We start from the raw sequence: 20,422 nt of genomic DNA on the forward strand, positions 1-20,422 counted from the left end.
GCAGTAGAACATCCTCCTCTTCTTCAAGCCGAGAGAAGTCTATTGCTCGTTGTCCAGTAACTAGTTCGAGAAGAGTTATCCCGTAACCAAATACATCTGTCTTTTCGGAAGATTTTCCTGTAGACAAATACTCCGGGGCAATGTGTCCCATCGTTCCTCGTACTTGAGTCGTAACGTGAGTCACTTTCGTGTCAACTAGTTTGGCCAACCCGAAATCTCCAAGCACAGCTTCAAAGTCATGGTCGAGAAGAATGTTTGCAGCCTTCATATCTCGGTGAATGATCTTAGGATTGCAGTGCTCATGCAGGTACTCCAGCCCGTTGGCAGTGCCGAAAGCTATTCGCTTTCTGGTTGGCCAGTCGAGCCCTTTTTCTCCTGGTTTTAAGTCTATTGATATCCAAGAGATTTGTTTAAGTTCATGGAATGTTATGTTATGATCACATTCATTATTTCTAGAGAATTATAGGAAGTTTTAGACCGAATTGTGAAAGGGATTACCTCTTAGACGATAGGCAACGCTGAGATTTTGCATGAAAGGATAAACAAGGATTCTCTCAGTTGACGTTGTGCAAAATCCGATCAACCGGAGCAAGTTCTTATGAACTGCAACGCTAATCAAGTGAACTTCCCTCAGAAATGCAGCCTCTCCACCGGGACTATGATAGTCCATGAGGCGTTTCACAGCAACTCGAGTATTGTCCACAAGCACTCCTCTGTATACTTTTCCGTATCCGCCTTGTCCGATTATGTTGCTCTCGCTGAAATTATCCGTTGCTAGCTGCATTTCGCGCAACGAAAACCTTCTGATCTGTCCAAAGGAGATCTTGCGCTCGTCTTCGCCTGTGTGAAAGCATGAACCTCATATTAGAGATGAAATGGTTTCGTAACTGAATTCATTTATGATGTGTTTGTATCGATGGATTTGGAACTAAGGATTTCAAGTCCATGAACATTAATCTATCGTACTTGTTTCGATAATTTTATATTATAAGGTATTTCAGGAGATATCGCGTTAGTTAGAAAATAGAAATAGGTAAGAGAAATAAAGACGCACCAGCCACATCGACAAATATATCATGTTTGAATTTACGGACACGATGAAACCGGTATCCAAAGAAAGCTCCGAGCAAGAGAAGGGAGAATGCACAAATGCTTGCTGCTGTGACAGCAACCTGAACTTTTGATCTTCCTTTAGACACTGCGTTAATATCAATAGGTTCAGTTTGTATTCCTTTTTCCCTATTGCTAATAATCGTAGGAAAAGTTTTAAGGAGAAGAGAAGAAAAAAACAGCAAACCTGGAATAGAGGAACTTGAAACACAAGGCTGTTGCAAGTTGCTGCCGCAGGTGAGATGAGTGGCTGTAAAGCTGAAATATGCAATCCAGAAGAGAAAGAATAAGCCGGTGGAGGAGCCGAAGACAAGTTACCTCCAGTCGACAGAGACTTTAAGACGACAACAGATCTTAAATTTTACGAAGACAACATTTGCATTACAAAGTAGATTTTCTTTCAGTTACATATGCGAAATTATAGAGTTCTGACATGTCATATGATGTAATTACCACGACGATTTCAGAATTAATCAGATCAATACCAACTTTTTGCTGTTTATGATACTTAATACCAGAGAAGTCTATTGACTGTAGCGTCCCGTAAGTAAGAAAAGATAATATAAAAGAGCAGAGTGATTGCTCTCATAATAAGTGAATTGGATACTGATGTGAAAAATGCTGAAATTTCTTCATGTTTTATAGACTTGGAAAGCAGTAGTTAAGACTCAATGACATGTTAAATTTTCTTCAAGAACATACTTGAACATAGGTGTTGAAAACAGCTGTGGTGGAATTTCTCCTGTCAAGTCATTGGATGAAAGGTCCCTGCGACAAGACGGTGGTATAAAACACGTTCAGGTCAAAATAACAGGCGAAGAAGATAGAATAACGGGGTAATGAACGTATATGGATGCTACTTACAATTCCAATAAGCCGGTGATATTTGCTAGTGATTCCGGTATTGATCCACTCAAGTGATTTCCTGTCATGACCCTGATGCAGATTTCCAATGTCAACATTTCAGTACATGTGAAACGTTTTGACAAAGTACGCATGCATACACTTACAGATGCTTGAGGTTAGGTAATCGACTCCACGATGCTGGAATCGAGCCGTTGAAGTTATTGTGTGCCAGGTTCAAATTCTGTAGATTCAACATATCGCCAAGAGAATCAGGCAAGGGGCCGGAGAGGTTGTTGTTCTGTAAATCCCTGGGCACAAGACAAGAATTTTGACATGTATGCATAAAAATCAGCTCTTTTTCTCAGAAAATATGAATGAAGTGTCTAAAAATCTAGATTGGCTGATCCATTTTTAATGTGGAAGAGTGCTTGAAACAAATTTTAAACTGGACTTTCTCATATCATTGAGCTTAATTCTCCGAAATGGACCATTTCTGGTGCCTCTATCGCAGAAAAAAGCTTTAAACTTCGTCGTTTTGAGCTCCCCCTTCATTTATTCTACTCGATTCTGCCCTTCAAATTCTATGTCCGATACTTGGTTGCTTGCATTTTACCTCTTACGAAAAAACTAACAGGAACAAAATCTCGGCAGATAGAAAACTCAGAGCGACAATGCAATTCCTGCACTTTTTAGAAAGAAGCTTATTACCTCCCACATTAAACACGAACAGGCACAAAATGCTTTTGAAAAGAAGCTCAATATATAGCTCGTACATCTGGGAGTTACGTCGCCCTTTCTTTTTCTCTCAGGCCTATTTTTATTTATGTTCTCTTTAACCAGGGTACTTAATAAATCTATTCTACTCGACTCATTTCCAGCACAACGGACGATAATCGGCATGGCTAGAAGAGAGTGAAATCCCTACACTTACAAGGTAACCAGATACTTCAATTTGGAAACTGATGGTGAAAGAGTTCCAGTAAATCCATAAGAAGCCAAGTTCCTGCAAGTCAAGGCATCCAGAGTAATCAGAACTTATATCTGCCTGATTCACAAGAACAGCAACAGTAGCTGCGAAGAAAAATCAAAGAAGAGAATGAAGCTGAAGAACGCTGTCGAGAAGCATATACTAACAGCGACACGACTCTTCCATTTCTACATGTTACATTAGACCAACTGAAACACGGGCTGACAAAATGACGATCCCAATCCGTAATCTTATGGTTGGAGTCGTTCAGGGCTGTCAGAAGCTCAATTAGAACACCACCTGAAACATCAGCAAAAAGATGGAACTCGTTTGCCATGATACAAAACCTTAAAACACTTCATTTATACTAACTCCTACTGCCAAAATAAGATCGAATGAGGCCTCCTATCGCGAATATTCATAACACGATTTAAGCACACAACAATCACAGAATTTCACAGTGGAAAGTGAAAACATCTCTACTTTTTCATAAGTAATACTCATATACCGCATGAATAACAACTACAAAGCTCGCGCTTTTGGTATACCTTCAACATCCGGCTCGTTGAAAGCGAAAGAACCGAGAGGCAGCAGCAAGAGCAGAACAAAACTGATCATGGATGGCTTCAGCAGAAGATGCATGACTCAATAGTCTTGAACTTCCTCTGCTACGAAAGTAGAACGACACGAAAATTAGTCATGCAACTGATACCTTTAAATACCAGACAAACAAAATTATCTGCAACTATCACAGAAGAAAGCAGCACTGACAGACCTTGTTTGGCAATGTTTATTGAAGTAGAGAATGGATCATGAAGCAATGGAAGGAGCAGGGGACAAACAGCCAATTATTACAGTCTGAGATTATCCAAAACTGCTCATGTCTTGGTGTTAAGGACCTAGAAAGCATTTGAATAAAAAAGAAGGTGCTTTGGGGAAAGAAAAAGGGAGGGGAATTGAGTTTTGAAAAGGAAAATTCTGGGGATTGTGGGGTTTACAGGAAATGAATTGTTGTTGTGGTGAATGAGAATCCCACTACTAATGCATAATAAAAACAAATGCTCTTGGTTCTGTCTTTCTTTGTTTTTTTTTTTTTTTTTTTTTTTTTTTTTTTGGGTTTTTGCTGATGGACTTAAAATGTCTAGATAAGATGCTTAGAAGCAATCAGTGAAGCAAAAAGAGGTTCTTATTCCCTGTTTAGAGCACATCAAGCTTCCTTTTTTTTTCTAGATAATGATTATGTCATACTGCATACCACAAACTTATCTAAGAAGCCATTACTTGGACATTTACAATACCAACCCCCAAAAAATAAAAGAAAGATTCAATAATCGGAAAAATACAAACAACCCTTTGTGATATTATAAATGAGCAATTATCCTCTTATAAAAAAAAATAGCAATTTACCTTCTGTGTGTTTTTAAAATGAAGCAATTTAAATTGAAAGAGAGGTAAATTACTTCATTTTAAAAAACACACGAGGATAAATTGCTACTTTTTTTTCTTTTTTCATATAGGGATAATTTGTTTATTTACAATATTATTGGAGAGTAAATTGCGTTAAGCCCAATAGGAAAGTGAAGAAGCCATGGATCAAATTTTGAAGATGAAAAGAGACATTTGTGTTATTCATAATGAGTAAACAAATACATTTGATTTTCATCATAATATGGAATACAATGGTTGAATGCAATAGATCCTTTATGAAATAATAATAGACAAAAAAAGTACAGTTGGAAGAAGAAATGGCTACGTGATCTTATATATATTTTTTAAAACATGCAACATACCTTTACAAGGGAGTTGACAAGCTTCTCTGTTTCAAAAATTTTGAGGTTACATTGCCCTAGAAAAAAAACAATACTATTGTTTATATTTTTAATAGTTGCGGACTAAAAATTTATGATAAATAACTATTATTCATTATGATTAAATAGAATTAATATAAAAACTTAGTTTATTCACCACAAAACATACTTTTTCCTATGTTATGGAAACATGAAGATCAATTAAAGGGCAATTCAAAAAGAAAGTCAGAGCATTTTCATAACAAGCAATGAGAGATCAAGACCGTACAAGTTGAATTATCTTGTAAGTACTAGATTACCCCTACATTATCCACAAATTAGTGGTTGGTGAGGGGGTAAAATTGATTTTACACTCCCTCATATTTATTGCTAGCATAGCAGAAATACCCCACAATTTTATGGAATAATTACACGCTCCTCCCCTGAGATTTTGTGTAATTACACGTAAACCCTCTATAATTTGAGAAATTACATCTATTACCCTTGATGCTTGCTTTCGTCTAACAAATAAGTCCATTCGTCAGTCCAAATTCACCGAATATGCTATTAACCAAAAAAAATTGAAAAAAATTTTATATTCACCCTCAATTGATTTATTTCCGACTTATAGCATGTCAAACAAATCTTTTATGATCAAATTATTCTCATACGTCTTCACGCATTAATGCATGTGAGGAGGTATATTTTCACCATTATAAGGGTAGTTTAGTCCGAAAAAAATTATTTGACCCTGCAATAAATCAGTTTTAAATAGATCAAAGGTAAATATAAATTCCATTCAGTTTTTTCGTTAATTTCAGCAAATTCAGTGAACTTTGACTAACGGGGGAACATATTTGTTAAACGAAAGCAAATCTCTGCAGTGTTAAATGTAATTTCCCAAACTATAGAGGGTCTACATGTAACTACACCAAACCTTAGGGGAGGGGAGTACAATTAACCCTAATTTTATCGTAAAAGGTGCCGGAGGAAGAGCAACTGAAAGAACAAGGATTTTTCTAGTTCGTAACGCGTGAAGTGTATCTAAATTGCGGGTTCCGATTTATTCCCCATTAACAAGACTATGAGTCATGACGAATATTTTTATCAAGATTTTTAAATATGGCAAATATTTTAGTCATACTTACGAAAACCACAGCCAACAACCATTGCATAATCATATTCAATAATTATATACTACAACTATTTATTTTTAACTATAACAAATAATCATAATTAAGCGCTATATTTCTTCTCATACAAAAAACAAAGTGTCACTATTCCGTCACTGAATCCCCAAAAATCCCTATTTCTTTGGTGCCCAAGCAGCTGCAGATGGGGAAATTGTATATATATATAAAGTCCAATGTTGGGGGTGAAGCAAACAAAAGTTTGAGTCCAAGTCTAAGTCCAAGAGCAGCAATTACAGTTAGTGCGGCGTAAAGAGATTGCATGATCTGTAATATAATAATTAAGTAATCAAAAGGCATATTTTGGTGGTGTATCCATTTGTTTGTGGCATTTGGTCCCAATTCCCAACTTTGTGTCACAATTGAGGAACCCCAAAATGAGATCCACTTTCTTAATTTCCCAACATGCTATTTACATCCCACTTCTAATTCATTAATTATTCATAATCCCACCAATCAAATCTCATTTAAATGGTAAAGTTGAAATATCAAGACTAAAGCACTATAATTTTGAGTAATACGTCAATTTAATTAATACATAACTAAAATAATAATAAATTATATCGATTCAATCCGTACATCAATACGATTAATTATAACAATAATAAGTTCTGGTAATTCACATAAAACGAGACATATGCCCACTCGTCTAATGGAACTCGGACCCATGACCTCGGATTTGTTTATAGGACTTCAGCCTTATAAATTCGAATTTCATGAATATATGTATATTTATTTTTATAATAGTTTCTTTTTATTTGTTCTTTGTGATCTTTAATTTGAAATTACTAATATATTTGATTACTCTTTAATTTTTGAATATAACAAATGAAGTAATAAATCGTATAAGAAAAATGGATACTTCACAAAGAAAATTGCTGGAATGTTGGGTAGGGTTGGGTTTAAGATTTAGAGGGGTGGGATGGTGGGAGGAGTATAGTCAAATTCTTCCACCTAAAGTTATTCGGGCACTTAATCTAGTAGGTAGTAGTATAATTGAGAATGTTGTAATCCGTTTCAAGTAGGAAGAGTATCCATTATTTATTTTGGATAAATTAGAATGAGACCCTATAATGAAATTATACAAATCAGGTCTCATTTTTGTATAATAGTTATTTTGACACGTGGTTTTTATGTGCATATAATAAATCTTTCACACTTTAAAATATATTACAGATAATATATAAATTAATAAAAGAAAGAAAAAAAATAATTTATCAATTAATGTAAATTTTAAAAAGTTGAATAAGTTAGTTATTTTATCATGAAAAATATTTTTGACTTTACAAAAATATGGTACGGCGACGGCATTAACTGCCATTTGTGAGTGTGGATGAGCTCTTCTGTTTTATATTAGTATAAATTACACAAATCACCTATATTAGCGAAAAGTGGTTGGGGAATATAAAAACACTTATATGACCCTACGATGAATGTCTAAAAAAACTAGGGTAAATTACAACGACCTGCCCTGAAATTTGACATAATTATGAGTATCTCTCGTTGTTTGAAGAATTACCAATACCACCCTAATTTTAACGATCGTCAATAATTAATCCAATCTGTTAGGTTTTCATCTATTTTTCATGGTGAACTGACCGAAATACCTTTGTGGATTAAAAATTATAATTTATTTATTCTTTTAAAAAATTATTTTTTATGGACTAAGTGTATAAGTCTTTTATAATTTTTAAAATTTTTTCATCCATCCTCTTCGATCTTTTTATAAGTTTTTAATTTTTTTAAAAAAATAAAAAGATACAGTAAGAGCAAAGTTGACAATTTCATACCTCCATCAAAGGATTACATAATTTAATCATACATCAGGAGGATAATTTGTAATTTTTTATACAATGAGAGGAGATATATCCAACGTTAGATATATCCAAATAGACATAATATTATATGTGTTTGAGATGAGAATTAATCCGCCTTGCAGATGTTGAGTTATCATAACCAAAATGTACATTAGATACCTTTTAAACACATTTTGGAACAACTATAGGTAACATTTGGCACGGTAATGATAATTTAAAAATTGGAATGGTCGATGAATACAATTAGGAAGGGTTTAGAAAATTGAACATACAAATAATAAACATACAAAACATATCATGCTTTCATATACGGAGAAAGACGACTAAATGTTAAGTAGATATACACATAGACATGACTCACCTGATTTTATAGGTCTTTCACAAATTTTAATGCATTATTTTCTCGAGAATTAGAAAAAAGAGATCCACTAATTCTTAAATAATAATAAGTCTGCTATAAATCCAGAAAACACGTTAAATTAACTAAAAAAGAAAACATTAGTTTATGAAAATAAATGCTTTTCAAATTAATCAGTTATTGTGATACTTGTTGATCAATTAAGTGGACCTACAGGCTTCGCATCTTATCTTCAGTTTTCTCCAACTCGTATTTCCTACCATTGTTATTAATCAATTTTTCTCAATAGGTATAGTAATTCATCTCAAACTTTTCTGGTCATCCAAAAATTAGTGATCAGTCATATATTGTAAAAGAGCAAATTATCATTTTATTTAAAAAATAGCAATTCTTTTTTTGTCTTTCTGTATTTTTAATAAAGTAATTTACCTCCTCACACAAGGAGTTAAATTACTTTTATCTTTTAAAAGAGTAGCAATTTTTTTTTACTTTTTTATACTTTTTAAAATAGAGCAATGTACTTCTTTCAACCAGAAGTTAAATTGCTTTATTTTAAAAAATATAAGGAGGTAAATTACTACTGCAAAAAATACAGGAGGGTGAAGCCCTATCTTTTCAATAGAGGATTAATTTGTTAATTTATAATATGACCAAGAATTGCTTGCATTTCTCCCTCTTTTTACATCCAAGATGACTTTCCACTGAAACCAGATACCCAACCTCTCATGCTTTAATTTCTTCTGCTATTGCTCAAGCAGATAAATGAAATATAAATTCAAAGGTGGGAGAAAGATAAGCATCAAGTTATTTCAAGATCACCATGTCCCACTTTGATTCTGGTTATATATTTGGCAGTAGGAACATTTTTTCACAATCAAACATGAAGTCTGCTGTGTTGTACCTCTTAGTGGTGGCGGTGGGTTTTGGTGGAGAAAAGTGGCGCCTCCACGTGCTGTTGTGAGGCCACCAGGGCTACCAAGGATTCCTCGGCCACCACCTCCACGGACCGGGGTTCTGAGGCCGCCGCCACCTCCTCAGCAAAGGAGGCCGCCTCCTCCGCCACCAAGGAGGCCTCCTCCTCCTCGTGTTGTCAGGCCACCAGGGCTGCCTAGGCCTCCTCAACGCCCTCCAAGAGGCTGACGGAACTAAGTCTCCCCTCAAATTCATTTTCATGATTTACTTCATAATAATGTTCATATATAGCGTGGGAGGAATTAAGCTTCATTACTGAAGCACGTAAAATACATATTACTAAGACAACTTGAATTGATGAAGCCTCTATTTGAGGATGTAATAACATTAACGATAAAACAATTTTTACTTATCCATATCTATTGTTACAATATATGAAACGGATTTAATGCAATTTATGTGAAAAAAAATAATCAGTTACCCCCAAGACAGGGCTAAATTACTTCATTTTAAAAAGCACAAGGGTATAAATTGCTGCATTTTAAAAAAATACAGCGGGGTAAATTGCTAATATTTTTTTTATAAGAGGTAATTTGCACATTTTTAGTATCACAGGGGGGTAAATTGCATCCTATGCAAAAGTATAAATCTCTTATGTGTTTGTTCTCATAAGAAAAGACATCCATACCCTTGAGTAATTTTTTTAATAATAAATCAAAATTAGTTATAAAAAAATTAAATTCTATAAAAAGAAGACCATTTAAGAGTCCTAATACATCTAAACTACTTGGACAACGATAAATGTATCGAACTAAAAAATAATAAATAGACAATTAGTATTTTTACGCTATTAATTTGTTTGAAGTAATTATTAAATACTTTAAAGATATTATTTAATAGGGCACCATTAAATTTAAAATAGCATCAGAATAATATATAAAATAAAACATTTTTACCCATACTTATGTAATCTTTTCAATAACAAATCAAAATTAATTTTAGGGTTAAATATATTTTGCATCCCTAAAGTATGTTACCCTTATCAATTCCCCCTAAACTAAATAAACCTTTAAATTACCCTCTATCTCTGGATAATCCTTTAAATTAAATAAGAATTGATAAAAATGCCCTTAACTACTAATAATATGATATATTCATATTAATGACCTCTGTTGTTAAATATATCAATCAATTTAAAAAGTTTATTGAACTAATGCTTTATAAATTAATACTAGATTTTTATAAATTAATTAAGTAAAAACAATTATTTCAAATTTAAGTGTAAAAATAGTCGTATTGATTAACAGAATTTATAAAGTCACTTAGTTTAATAACCAATAAAGAAGCATTTTTGCATATTAAAATTTTACCCACTGATATTTTAGAGTGTAGACTCAGCACCCAAATCAAAAAAATTATAACCATATATATGCATCCAAATTTGGATCTAATCTAACAATATTAGGTACGAATACGGGTCATAACTATAAAATGGTCCTAGGTCTGGATCTAGGTATTGTACACTAAGAGATTCATAGAATTTTCAAGGAATTTGTTAAGGTAATGACACCAGATCCAATTAGGATACTTAGAATAGATGGTGTTGATATAATTATAAAAGATCATTCAGTTTTAGACCGAACACTTAGCTCTACAATATAGTTTTAGTAAGAAGTCCTTTTTGAGAAGATACAAGCTACAACGGAAATGAGGAGATGTTAAAAGAATTAACTCCTGAAGAGAATGGGGTAGATAACATAAAACTTAAATGCCTTGAAGGATGGAAAGAAATACAAATTATATTTGACATCACTAAGAAAGAAAACTTTTTTTCTTGTGATGACTTATGTCATTCTCAACAACCTGTTATTGGTAAATATGAAGGCATGTTAGAAATAGCAGGCTATGAAATTCCAATTACAGGTGTTGCAGTATAATAAAATGGGAGTATGACTTTAGGGATAAAATTTCTCGAAGATCATAAACCATGGGGAAGGAAAGATAACGGTATTGGATTTAATCTTGATGGAATTACCATAAGGATTTAATGCCCCTTTTCTATAAACATATCAGTTGGTATGTTATATGATTAATATATGATATAATATTTTGCAACTTATGTTGATTTAGGATCAGGAATTGCACAGCAAAACCTAGAGATTTTTCTAGAGAAGCTATGAAAACCTTACCCGTTATTGCAGGAAGGGATTTTCACATAAAATCCTAATACTTAATAAAGGAATACAAGAGGCAAAAATCATGATTGGATGAGCATTTGGAACACCTTGGTACAGGGTGAAAATGCCTCCTATCTACTTTCATGATACAGGTGTTGATATTTTGATGAGTAACAATTTCATTCAAATCTTTGCAAAATATATACAGGATAACCACATAAATCTGTTGATATTTACTACTAATGTGGTAGTAAGATACAGGTTTTGCAAAGAGAAAAGGCATTTAGCAGGATAATACACATAAATTTTTGCAGCACACGTGGTGATTATGATACCAAATTAACTCATCCAAAAATGCAAGATAATATAAAATTTAGTAAGGTTCTTTTATCTTTCAGGCAATAAGGATTCATTTATGGTGATAGCTTGTACGAGAAATTTGAGGAAGAAATAAGGAACCTCAAAGAAGCATTGCAAGATATAAAGTCACTAGACATAAGCGAGGAGAGCAGATTTTTCGTCAAAAATATCAAGAGACTTATCAAGAGAAATTTCAGCGAGAACCCTCTGGTATGGTGGGATAGGAATAAGATTTGAAGCAACTCTGAAAGTCAAAAACATATTAGGTTTTGCATGTTGTTATCAGTAACCTTAAGAATTGATAATGAATTCACTTCTGCTTGATTCTTCAAGCAACAACTCTTCTCTTTGAGTATTCTATGAAAGGAGTTTTTCAAGAACACTGTATTTCTTGAAATAAACACCTTTTGTTTTGAGAGATTATAAAAGAAGTATCCCACTATTTACTTCAACAAACCTACCATACGGCGTCTGGGCCACAGTCTTAGATGGTGCTTTATTCAATAACTTAGCAATCATTTCAAGTGCATAGCCTAGAAGAATAGAGGCAATTCAGGAAATCTAATCACTGACTGCACTATGTCCATCAGGGTTCAATTCTTCCTTTTAGAAAAGCAATTGGCATTCTAGGAGGAGTCCATTGAAAGCGGATGCCATTATCTTTTAAGTAACCTAAGAAATTATCACTTAAGTACTTACCTTGGCCCGTCGATTTGATTGAAGGACTTTGATTTTGTGACTAGTTTAGTTCTCTACTTTAGGTCTGAACTCTTTAAACTTTTCTAAAGTTTCAGAATTGTACTTTGTTAAGTAAACATAACCATGTTGTGAATCATCGTCTATAAATGTTATGAAGCGTTTGAACCCACTTCTGGCCTGAAAACTCTAGTAATCCACGCACATTTGTATGGATCAAATCCAACAAATCCTTGGCAAGATAACTCTGTCCAACAAAGGGGGAAAATTATTTTTATAATCTGTTAAGTATGCCCAACATTAATTTTAGTTCGATAAGTATTCCCATATTTTTTTTAAGTCCAATAACATTAAAAATTGATGAAATTTAGTCAAATTAGGATTTTTTTTTATAGAGTTTTTATGCAAGATTTTGAAAACTAATAAAAAATTGCCCATGTGCAGGTAATTGGTTTATTTCCGGAAACTTATACACATGTACAACCACCTGTAATGAGATGTGGCCGTTAATGCTAACTGGACATTATTTAAATATCGAAATTCTGAAAAAAACTACATAAACATTTTATAATTTAATTGAAAAAGTAAATTATAAGAATTATATGTTATTATTAATTTGAATAATTATTTAGTATGTATTTTATTAAAAATAATATTATTTACTATAAATAATATTAAGTATTTTTTAAATAATAAATTTGGCTGTAGAGGAGGGTGATAGTGACACTGCTACCCCCACAAGTAAGGGAGCGCTGCACTACGCCCTCCTCACCTCTAGGTGACGGTGTTACCCAGATCGACGCGGTACCACCCTTGCTGGGGGCCTATGGTAGGTGGGGTGGATGGTAGGCGACGACAGCAGAAGGGGTGTGGAGGAGCGATTTGTTTGGTTGGGTTGGAGGGTTAGTGGATGGGAGGTTGGGGAGGGATTTTTTTTATTAAAATAATAATTTTACTTTTATAAGTTTTAATATAATTTAAAATAGTTCAACGTATCTTCTATTTCATTTCAATTGCCACATAGGCTTAAAACTCCCCAAGATATGTCTAGGTGGTCTGCCATGTATTATTTTCGGCCATGAAAGAGAAAAACCGTCAATTGATGGACCTTTCTAGTCAATTTTTTAAGTTACTGAATTTAAAAAAAAATATAGGCATAGTTATTATACTATTAATAATGGCATACTTAGCTGAGTAAAAAAGTAAGTTTCCAACAAAGGGCTTTTGCCATTATCCTCCCTTTCGACAGAATTTGCAAATAGGAAGGCAGTCTAATTCCTCTATCTCTAGACAGGATTATGCCAATGTTCGAACTCTTCGCATTTGGCATCAGTCTACTGTTCAGGAAGAAAAATGGGGGATATTATTTGTCAAGCACATTGGCACGATTTTTCGAATCCAAAATAATTTTGAAATTCTGGAGCCAATCAGCATAGTTTGCTCCCATAAGACGATTATTCTCAAATGTAATGAAAAGCGGATTCTAAGACATAATTATCAAAATCAAAATAAGAGAAAGCAAAAATTAGCATTCATTCTTAATGTTAAATATAAAATTTATTATTTGGTGTTTTAGTCACAAATTACTCTAACTACTTCTTTAAATTCCACTAACGCTCAAGTGGTCTTTGAAAAATATTTTTCTAGTGGGCTTGAAGTCCACAAATTAATTTTCATACTCCACTTCTACGATTTGCATTAAAATCATTTGATGGAAGGTAACTCTTTACCATTCTCATCTCCATGAGATTACCGAGTCTTTTTTGTCACTTTTTGCACAACTTCGAGGATTCCAATTGAATTGCGTTATTATGCATTAAACCCAACCCATCAACTAAAAGATAATCTTACATGTTGGCCCACATGGCTTGTGAGTCAAATACCACTAAAATGGCCTACTTGTTTCATAATGATAATACAACTTTCCACTAATCACAAAAAGTGTCACGAATTGTGAAACCACAGTTTGAAAGGTGGAAGCATAATATACCACACCACTACGGATCAAAAAATTGGTTTATCAAATATTTTTTATTTAATTCATTATGAGTGTAATATTTAAATTTGGACTTTCCGAGTTAGAGTTTATGGCTTTCATGACTTCAAGATTCCATCACAATATTCATTACGTATTTTGTATTTTTGTTGTTCATATATCATATATTTGAGAAAAGCATGATGAGAACCACATGCAGAATAAAATCTAGCATGCCAAAATGACTAAAAACTTCTCAAAAGGTGTCCAAAGCGGCAGTGTTTTTATAATTGGGTAAATTACAACAAGTTTATTTGAAATTTGCATAATTACATAAATTTATTATTTTTTGAAATATTATAAATACGTTTTATATTGGAAAAAAAAATTAGTCCATTAACGTTGCTTTCATTCAATTTTAGTCCACTAATTATGATAAATAACATATTTTATGCACTATATTTGAAAAATGCTTCAATTAATTTAAGATTTTGGTGTCAATTTTTCGGTCAATTGAATGGAAATAGATGGTGTGTCAATTAATTGCTTATTTGTCCAGCAAAATAAACCATGTCATTGTCTGACGTGGTTAATAAATACACTAGGCATCCTACATGGCTTAATTGTATATAAATATAAACATAATGATAAAATAAAATTATTATATATTTAATATAACCTTTAAAAAAAATCTCTACCCCTCCACCCCCTCCCTTGCCACCCACCTTCCTAGTCCACCTTCGCCGGCCCCATCTGTTTGGGGTAGAGTCGCCCCCTTCTATGGCTGGCGAGGGCGGGGATGAGTGAGGGCAGGGGTTATTTTTTTAAAATTTATATTATTTAAAATAATTATCTAAAAAAATAAAATTATTTATATTTATCTATAGTTTTATGTACTTTTTTTTTATCTAAATAAGCTATAATGATTTATAAAATAATAATTAATTTTATAATCTATAAGTATTTACAAAATATTTATTTATAATTATATACAATTTTATGTGTTTATATTTTTTTTCGATAATGTATTCATTTTTAAGTTGGTATATTGAGTTATATATTTTATCTAATTTATAATACATTTTAAAGTGTATAAGATCACTTATCATATACAGGCACAAACAACGTGTCACTGAAGCTAGTATATAAAATATAAATTCAAAGCTTGTTTTTATGCAATTTGACATTCTTTCTTTCATTTGAGTACTTATGTGGGAGTGAAGAGATAAAATACAATTACTCAAGAAACTAAGTCCAAGTCATCAGTCACGTTAGACATTAGTGCCACATGGAATAAAAAATTTCCAAATTTATGGACATGAGTAGTCCACATGCTAATTCCTGGCGAAAATTAAAAAAATCAACTACCGGAGTATCTAATTGAAGCATTTTCCAAGTATAGTGTAAAAAATGAGATTATTATCATAATTATTGGATTAAAATTGTACGAGAGCCAAGTTAATGGACTAATTTCTTTTTTCTTTTATATTTGATGAAATTATGTATGACGCGCGCAAAAAAAATAGCCTGGGTCAATGGATCTGGACTGTCGTTCGAGGATTAGGCTGAGGTGTATATGGACCTAGAGAAAAGGGGCCTGCAATAAAATACGTTAGCACTCCGACGTCAAAATAAGTATTGACTTCAAGGTGAAATAAAATAAGAATGTAAATAAAGATAATAAGGAATTGATATATGCTTTAATTCGAAAGAAATATGCAATTTGGCAAGAGGATGCTTCATGAGTGCTTAGCGAGTTAAAAGAGCCGTCCCCCGCCTAGAGGACCAAACTTGTTTATATAGGGGAATGAACTCGCTTGCTGGGAGGTCTATCCCTCTTTCTAGATTTTCAAGGAGATAGGTTAAGGTGGTTTGATAAGGTAGGGGCTCCGGGTTGGAGTCTTTTGCTGCCTTATTCTTGTCAGCTTCTTGCTTTTGATATGGCTCTGTTCTTGGAGCCTTTTCCCCACATACGTACTCCATTAAATACCCATTCTATATGAGTCGCTCTATTTCGTTCTTTAAGTGTCCATATTCCTCCATAATGTGGCCATGGGGGTCATCCCTAGCCTATTTTGGTCGCGCCAATAAGCCATTTCCTTCTACTGCCATGAGGACTTGAGTAATGGGGACCATCAACGGGGTATATACAGCATTCACTTTCTAAATAGGTGGTTTCTTGTCCCAAAAATCAAGCATGGACTTCTTGATAGGGACCTCTTCATTCGTTTCCTTCATTCTCTCTCCACAACTCTCCATCGTTGAAGCTTGAGCATCCTCCATGTTGATATATTTTGTAGCTCCGGTTAGAAGGGCATCAAACTTGGAGACGAACTTCTTAGCTAGGGACTTAAAGAAGAGACTAGCTTTAACCTCTTGGTGGCGCGGGGCACCTCCAGTGCAGCTGTGTTAAATCTTTATAGATACTCCGTCAAAAGCTCACCCTTTTTCTACCATACAACGAAGAGACTAAGCTCAGCTTTTGAAGCTTTCTACTACTAGCGAACTAGTGTAAAAAGAGGGATAGGAGCTCCTGGAAACTTCCTATCAGTCCATCCATTGTTGGGCTGCTTTAGCGAAGGTGGTGATGAAGACACGACATTTGATCCTATTAGTGTATTGATGTAAGAAATCTGCATTCTCATAGCGCGAGAGATGCTCTTGTGGATTTGTGGTGCCATCATACTCGGAAATAGTCGAAGTACGACAATTCATGCGGAACTCATCTGCCATTACCACTTCTGTGAAGGGGACACCTTATTGTCCTTCCGTGGGTGCTCCTGCAATTTGGTACTAGACGTCTTGAAGGCCCTTCTACAAGCACTCCAGGTGTGCGAGCCATGAGGCGGGACCTCCTGTTGGGCCTGCGAAGAGTGTCCCTGACCTCCTGCGGGGGGACCATTTCACCTTTTTCTTCGAGGGTATCCACGTTGGATGGAGTTGCTGCACGGGCTTGGACGAGTGTTGCCATCTATTCTCAGATGGCCATTGCAAATCATTTGTTGAATGGTTCCTAGGGAGCGTTGGGGACAATTCTCCTAAAGAGGTGCCGGAGGAGGTGCTGCGACGTGGAGGCTCAATCTGTGGGTTAGTGGACCTGGGGGTCTTAGGACTGGCCCCCAGCTGGTGGGTGCCAGGGATCTTCCTGATACGACCTGCAGGGCTGGGGCACCACCAGCCGTCTCCAAGGCCTGTTTATTTGGGCTGTTGTTGGGTGTTTTTATTGCTAGTCACGTCTTCAACTCTGTGTTTTCAATAGACGGTGCCAATTAATATGTACAAAAATAGCATGGGTCCAATGGATCTAGACTTTCATTCGAGGATTGGGATGAGGTGTTTATGGACCTAGAGAAAAAGGATATGCAATAAAAAAATGTTAGCACTCCGTCCAAAGTTAGTATTAGATTCAAGGTAAATAAAACAAGAAAGTAAATAAACCAAATAATGAATCAAGATATGATGATTAATTCGAAAGAAATGTGCAAATTCGCAAAAGAATGCTTGATGAGTGCTTGGAATGTTAAAAGAGTCTTCCCCTGCCTGGAGGACCAGAGCTATATATATAGGGTAATGCCCCAGCTTACTGGTGATCTATCCCTCTTCCTAGATTTTCTGGGAGATAGGGTAAGGTGGTTGGATAAGTGGCAAATTATCCTCATCCACAACTAGATGTGGCCAATGAAAGTATCCTTCCATTAGGGGAGACCCCTTGCTTGCAAAGAGTCTTATACGCCAGGGAGCCCTAGCTGCCAGGGAGTCCTAGACTCCAAGGAAACCCTCCTTGCTTGGACTGTCTTTCTAAGGCTAACATTGTTCGAGGTAGCGATTGACTGGTGGACCAGCTGTACACCACGTGAGGAGAGGGAGTTGTCAGATTTATGGGCCTTTTTGGTTGGTCGTCCTTATCGGATCATGATCATGGGTTGCGTTTAAGGTGCCTTGGGCCTCCGTCCTCCTTCTTGGACTGCCTTGCTCCATCGGCTACTGGAGCATGTGCATTAAATGTTAAGAACTGGGCTACCCCAAGCCTTCTTATCTTCTTAGATTGAGCCTACTCAGACATGCACATCAACGTAATTTTTGGATGGGAATTTGGAATTGTGCACTTTATTCTTGCTATATTTTTTATTAAAAGAATTGAAAAATTGTAAAAACCAGTCGAGGTCAATAGAAGATTTTGTCAAATTCTAAAAAGTGTCCACTTATTCTATAAAACAATTAAAAAAAATCTAAAAAAACAAGTAAAAAATTACAATCCACAGTCCACAAGAGCATTTTGGTCAGATTAATACAAGAAATGAACCGAAACCTAATAGAGACGAACGAATTGACCTTGTTTTATGACCATTAAAATAAAAAATATTAATAATTTTTCTAATAATAAAATAATATTTATAATTACACTGAATCCCATAATAAGTCGCTATAAGTTACCTTTTATAATTTAGGATATAATGAATGTCAACGTGGCTGGTGATTACTTAACAACATATTTTGCCGCCTGTAAGAGGAGGATGTATAAATTAGAACCAGTCTTTATTGCTGGTAATATATGCACATTTAATTAGTATATTGTTAATATATCAATTGACATGTTGTCAATAATTCCAATCATTGTTGATGATGAAGAAGCAAGAGATGTTTCATCATCAACACGCATCCATGTCTTAAAAACTGAGGAACCTGGAATGCCAATCATGACCCTTGAGACCAACTTTTCTGCTTCATGGAGGGCCTGGATTAATTAATTCAGTACCTAAATCTTTATATAATTGAAAAACATTCTTCCCTTTATTCAATTTTTTTATTGATTTCATTTTTCTCTTTTTCTTCTCTCACTCGTTCTTAAGATATATACTTTTTTAAATCACAATTATCTTTCTATAATTTAAAAATAAACTGTACATACATATTTAAATATGCCACACACACTAATAATAATTAAATATTTATGTAGAATTAATTAAATGATTATGATCTATATGTATACAAATAAAATTCACTCAATACCTTGGCGCCATTTTTTTCTTTTATTAATTAAAGTAATTAAGTACACAATTTACAAGCCGATGGGGTAGTTAATTAATATCAAACGACCATCTCATCTAAAAATTTAAATTATTAAATAGGATAAAATGTAATTTATCTCCCTATGATATGACAAATGAACAAAACATCCTCTGTAAAAAATAATATAGCAAATTACCCCATGTATTTTGAGAAATAAAGCAAATTACCTCCCTAACAATGATTTCTATAGAAGGGTTCTTTTTTTAATTATCCATATCACAGAGGGATAAATTGCGTTCAACCCTTGTTAGATATATAAGAGGATCATATAATATTTCATATCTCAACAAGGCCTTGACATGCAAACCCTACACGTGAAACTTTTACGACATTAAATTCGAACTCAATACTTTTTATTTGACCTGGCTCTGATACCACTGCAAGAAAAAATAGCTCAATAGTAACGGAAAAAATGGCTCGACTCTGATACCACTATTGAGCTATTTTTTTATAGCATACTATGTAAAACGACCATCTCATTTAAAAAAAAAAATTATTAAAAGAATCATTTAACATTTAATATTTTTTGAACATGCATTTGGTAGTGGGACATAATCCGCATAATTAGAGGTTCAATGTTAGTAATGCAAACAGTGTGATGACGATATATTTTCCAACTACTCAGCTTTCCCATCAGCTTGGAATATTGAGGTTCATGAAAATGATGCCTTCTCTTCTTCACGCTAAAGCTCATTTTCACCATAGATCTGTCCCCACACGCATTATTTAAGACTCTACGTTCATTTCGAATCTAATAAATTAAGAGAGAAAATGTATATTAGTAATCATATACTAAATGAAATTGTTAAATTAAGTTGTTTCTAAGTATATATATTAATTAACTGATAGTAATTTTTTTTTGTCAGAATATAATTTTGAAAAACTTAAGAACTTTATTTAATTAAGCTTTCGTTATTGATAATTAATTGTTTATTTTATTGCTACAAAAAATGATAGTATTATCAACAAAATTAAATATCGCTATCTCATATAATCAAAAAAACAAATTTTCAATATAATGAATTTCGTAATTGTAAAAATAATAAGGGAAAAATGCAAACAATTCCTTTATGATATGACAAATGAGTTAATTACTCCTTAAAAAAAATAGCAATTTATTTCTCTGTACTTTTAAAAGTACGATAATTTACCTCCCC

The 20,422-nt window shown here is 33.9% G+C and overlaps 1 protein-coding gene across 2 annotated transcripts in view; it reads right to left on the reverse strand.

The window, feature by feature from the left end:
- Positions 1–4,003, reverse strand: part of LOC105176056 (probable LRR receptor-like serine/threonine-protein kinase At5g63710) — a gene marked incomplete in the record, with an annotated part of 7,697 nt that extends 3,694 nt beyond the window's left edge. The window contains 11 exon segments of one of the 2 annotated variants that reach the window (XM_011098730.2): positions 1–387; positions 499–840; positions 1,055–1,198; positions 1,298–1,368; positions 1,813–1,878; positions 1,975–2,046; positions 2,121–2,264; positions 2,888–2,959; positions 3,091–3,223; positions 3,472–3,591; positions 3,699–4,003. In XM_011098730.2, coding sequence (XP_011097032.1) covers positions 1–387; positions 499–840; positions 1,055–1,198; positions 1,298–1,368; positions 1,813–1,878; positions 1,975–2,046; positions 2,121–2,264; positions 2,888–2,959; positions 3,091–3,223; positions 3,472–3,565 — 1,525 coding nt within the window. 2 annotated transcript variants of the gene reach the window in all.

This window comes from Sesamum indicum, linkage group LG13 (genome assembly GCF_000512975.1).
Source record: "Sesamum indicum cultivar Zhongzhi No. 13 linkage group LG13, S_indicum_v1.0, whole genome shotgun sequence".
NCBI lineage: Eukaryota > Viridiplantae > Streptophyta > Magnoliopsida > Lamiales > Pedaliaceae > Sesamum > Sesamum indicum.